Consider the following 3,586-nt stretch of genomic DNA (forward strand, 5'->3'; position numbering starts at 1 on the left):
ACAATAAAAAATATTTAATTACCTCAATATAGAGTGTGTGTGTGTGTGTGTGTAAAATGGTCTAGAGGTAATGAAATATTTATCTATTATTTTTATATTAGATTATTTTTCTATCAAATTAAAAATTCAATTGGTAAAATGTATCAGTGTTTTTATTAAAAATAAAAATCAGAAATATATAAGAAAATCTAATACAATAATATATAAATAAATATATAAAAAATATAATAATAATAAATATTAAAATAAAAAATATAAATTACAATAGAGACAAATATTCCATTGCCTTTGGTAATAAACATCATTTTTTGTTATTTTCTTTGGTGCAAGTAAGACAGTTGACAGCTTGTGTTCCACATTTCCAAATATGATCTGGATTCTATCTCAAGTCTAGACAATATCATTTCAGACCCAATGTGATTCTTGGCTTTTTCAACTGCCAACACAGGATGGAGTTCAGGTGGTCTCGCGTGGAGCTGTCAGCTTCCTGTTATCGTGTTTGTGAGAATGCAGGAGCTCTAGCTGTACAGGTGGTGCGCAGTGGGAACAGCAAAGATCCGGCGTACATCGGCATACAGGTGCGCTTAACTATCTCTGCTAATCTTACTATCCTGCACAGATGAAGATTTAGATGATTGAATCATTTTATCTTACAGGTGGAAGAAGGAACAGCCAAAGTGGGGAAAGACTTCACTCACAGTTCTGCCAACCTTATACAGTTTGATCCAGGTGCTTGTCACTTTTCTTTCCTCAACTTTTTGACTCTTTATCTTGAGAATATGCTCAATCTGTGGTCTGTCTTTGTTTTTAGGTGTAAATGTCAAAATGTGGAACATTTACCTCAAAGATGACGGACTAGAAGAGAACCATGAGAAATTTGATGTAGTTCTGAAGACCCCAAAAAATGCTGTTTTGGGACAGAGGAACAAAGCCACAGTTGAGATTGTGGATCCTAGAAATGGTAGAAAGAAGTTCTCCATACCCACATTCTGCTCTTTCTATATAAACTGAGAATATTTCTGTCTTCCAGGCAGGTGTAATCCAGATGAGCTTATTGTTGAAGAAGATGAGAAGCAACATTCTTTCCAAAGCCCACCACACGTCCCAGAGCCTGAACCACCCTTACTTGAGGAATACACTCCAGACCCAAGAACAGGAATCCTTTGGGAGAACTATCCGCCAAGAGGGGACGTCCCGTATCGCACACACTTCAGCCATTACAGCGATGGAGAACATCAGGACCACGAGATCTTTCACAGTCCGGGCCAAAGACAGCTGAGGATTCTGGGTAGAAACAGGCACAGAGTGAGCCAGGTCACCTCAGCTACAACATTTACTTTATCTAGTAGTTAGCATGGTATTAAAAAAATAATATTAGTAGTAGTAGTTATTTTTAACATCTGATTGTGGCTTTAGGGACATCTCTCAGAGGTGGACAACAGAAATCAAGAAAGAGTTTGGAGAGTAAGTTTTATTATGACAACTTTTTTGTCCTTTACTTAACTTCAGAGTGTTCATTAAGATTTATTTATTTAGTAGTAGTACTTCTTTCATTCATTCATGTTATTTATTTAGTGTTTTTGTTTGTTTGTTGAGAAAGTTATTTGGATTTGTCTTTATTTGTTTGGTTGGTTAGTTGCCTCGTTTAATTGTTAGTGTTATTTATTTAGTATTACTGTTATTTATTTATTTGTGGTATTTGTTGTAGTATTTAGTTTATTAGTAATATTTATTTTTTTGTATTTACTTATTTGTTTTTTGTTTATTTATTCCTTAGTATTTACTGATTGCAATATTATTCATTTACCAGTAATATTTATTTAGTAGTAGTATTTGTTTGTTGGTTGGTTGTAATACTATTTATTTAATCGTAGTTTTATTATATTTATTTATTCATTTAGTCGTGTTATTTGTTTATTAGTAATATTTATGTATTAGTATTAGAAGTATTTATTTAGTAGTGTTATTTATTTAGTATTCATTTTATTTATTTGTTGGTTGTATTTTGTATTTAGTGGTATTATCTTTATTTATTTAGTTGTATTCTTTTTTTACTACTATTTATTTATTTATTTGTGTTATTTATTTAGTTTCATTACTTTTTATGTTTCTTATTTATTTTTTGTATTTATTTATTAGTATTAATAGTATTTAATTGTTGTTGTTGTTAATTAGTGTCATTCGTTTATTTATTAATATTTATTTATTGGTTTCAGACGGTGTTATTTATTCAGAATAATTATAATTTGTTTATTTATTCATGTATTTATTTATTTTTTCTTTTCTATTATTATACATCGGAATGTGCTGTGTGCTGGAGTTCACTGTGTCTTCACTCTGTCATCCATTAGTTTCATGGACTGATTCCAGTGAGAGTGGAGGAGAAGGCCCCAGCACCTCGTGTCCACTCTGAAGTGGAGATCACTCCCATCTGGACCTGGCCTGGATACTCTGCTGACGCTGAATCAGTAGAAACTCCCCAGCGTGACTCAGCCTCTTTTATAATTGATTCAGGAGTACAACAACACAAGGTATAATATCTTAGCCCTACACTGTGAGTGAGCTGTTGTGTATTTACAGTATAGATTAAAAAGAGAACATCTAAGCTTTCTTTATACTTTCTCAAATCTTCATTTATAATATAATGAGCTTTCCTTTTATAATTCTTCCCTCTTTTTTTAAAGTCTCAGAAGTCTGTTAGTATTGGCTGTCCTAATGGCTGGACTCACTACCGGAGGAACTGCTATATTTTGGGGCCTGGTATTGCTAGCTGGAGCAGCGCACAACATGCTTGCATGCTGTACGTTACACATCTTTTCTGTCAAAGAAACATGTACATCCATGCATTCATACTACATATAATTTTTAAATAATAATGCTATGATTCAAAATTTAGGCTTGAAAGTGAATTGGTTAGTATCCACTCCAAGACTGATATGAAGTGGATGTGGAATTTTGCTGGAAAGCAATCATTCTGGATTGGTAAGCAAATGAAATGTATTTTTAGGAACCGTCACATTCCTGAATGTAAAGTGTCCCGTATATAAGCATATTGGTGTGATTTGTGCAGGGCTCACTGGCGGTCCAAAACAGTGGTCATGGACAGATGGAAAACTGCTGACGTTCTCCAAACTCAGGAAGGATCACGAGGAGCACGCCAGCTCTGCTGCCAGCTGTGTTTTAGCTCAGAGCCAGAAGATATGGATTCCTAAAAGTTGCATCGATGGATCCGAACGCAGATACATTTGTTCAGCACCTGCACAAATCAGTTAAAACAGATATTTAATTTATAATGCTCTTGTTTTTTAATGATTTAAAATACATTGTAGCCATCGAAGTGCTGAATAATTATATTGCCGCGCACAATGACATGCTATCTTGGGTTATTAATATAAATACAATTAATATCAAATAAAAGTGATGACAAAAAATTTTATATTTATGGAGTTATTTATTTGTGCACTATATAAATGATTATCTATCTATTGTCTGTCTGTCGTTCTATCTATTGTCTATCTACCTGTCTGTCTGTTCTATCTATTATCTATCTACCTGTCTGTCTGTTCTATCTATTATCTATCTATCT

The 3,586-nt window shown here is 33.3% G+C and overlaps 1 protein-coding gene across 1 annotated transcript in view; it reads left to right on the plus strand.

The window, feature by feature from the left end:
- frem1b (Fras1 related extracellular matrix 1b) overlaps positions 1 to 3,415 on the plus strand; it is a 28,714-nt gene extending 25,299 nt beyond the window's left edge. Inside the window, exons 28-36 of the mRNA XM_016462260.1 lie at positions 449 to 578; positions 657 to 729; positions 812 to 961; positions 1,031 to 1,314; positions 1,417 to 1,464; positions 2,352 to 2,531; positions 2,685 to 2,800; positions 2,897 to 2,982; positions 3,071 to 3,415. Coding sequence (XP_016317746.1) covers positions 449 to 578; positions 657 to 729; positions 812 to 961; positions 1,031 to 1,314; positions 1,417 to 1,464; positions 2,352 to 2,531; positions 2,685 to 2,800; positions 2,897 to 2,982; positions 3,071 to 3,273 — 1,270 coding nt within the window. The 3' untranslated portion in view covers positions 3,274 to 3,415. The remainder of the gene's footprint in view (positions 1 to 448; positions 579 to 656; positions 730 to 811; positions 962 to 1,030; positions 1,315 to 1,416; positions 1,465 to 2,351; positions 2,532 to 2,684; positions 2,801 to 2,896; positions 2,983 to 3,070) is intronic.
- Positions 3,416 to 3,586: the final 171 nt, after the last annotated feature.

This window comes from Sinocyclocheilus anshuiensis, unplaced genomic scaffold, assembly GCF_001515605.1.
Source record: "Sinocyclocheilus anshuiensis isolate Anshui unplaced genomic scaffold, SAMN03320099.WGS_v1.1 scaffold560, whole genome shotgun sequence".
Lineage (NCBI taxonomy): Eukaryota > Metazoa > Chordata > Actinopteri > Cypriniformes > Cyprinidae > Sinocyclocheilus > Sinocyclocheilus anshuiensis.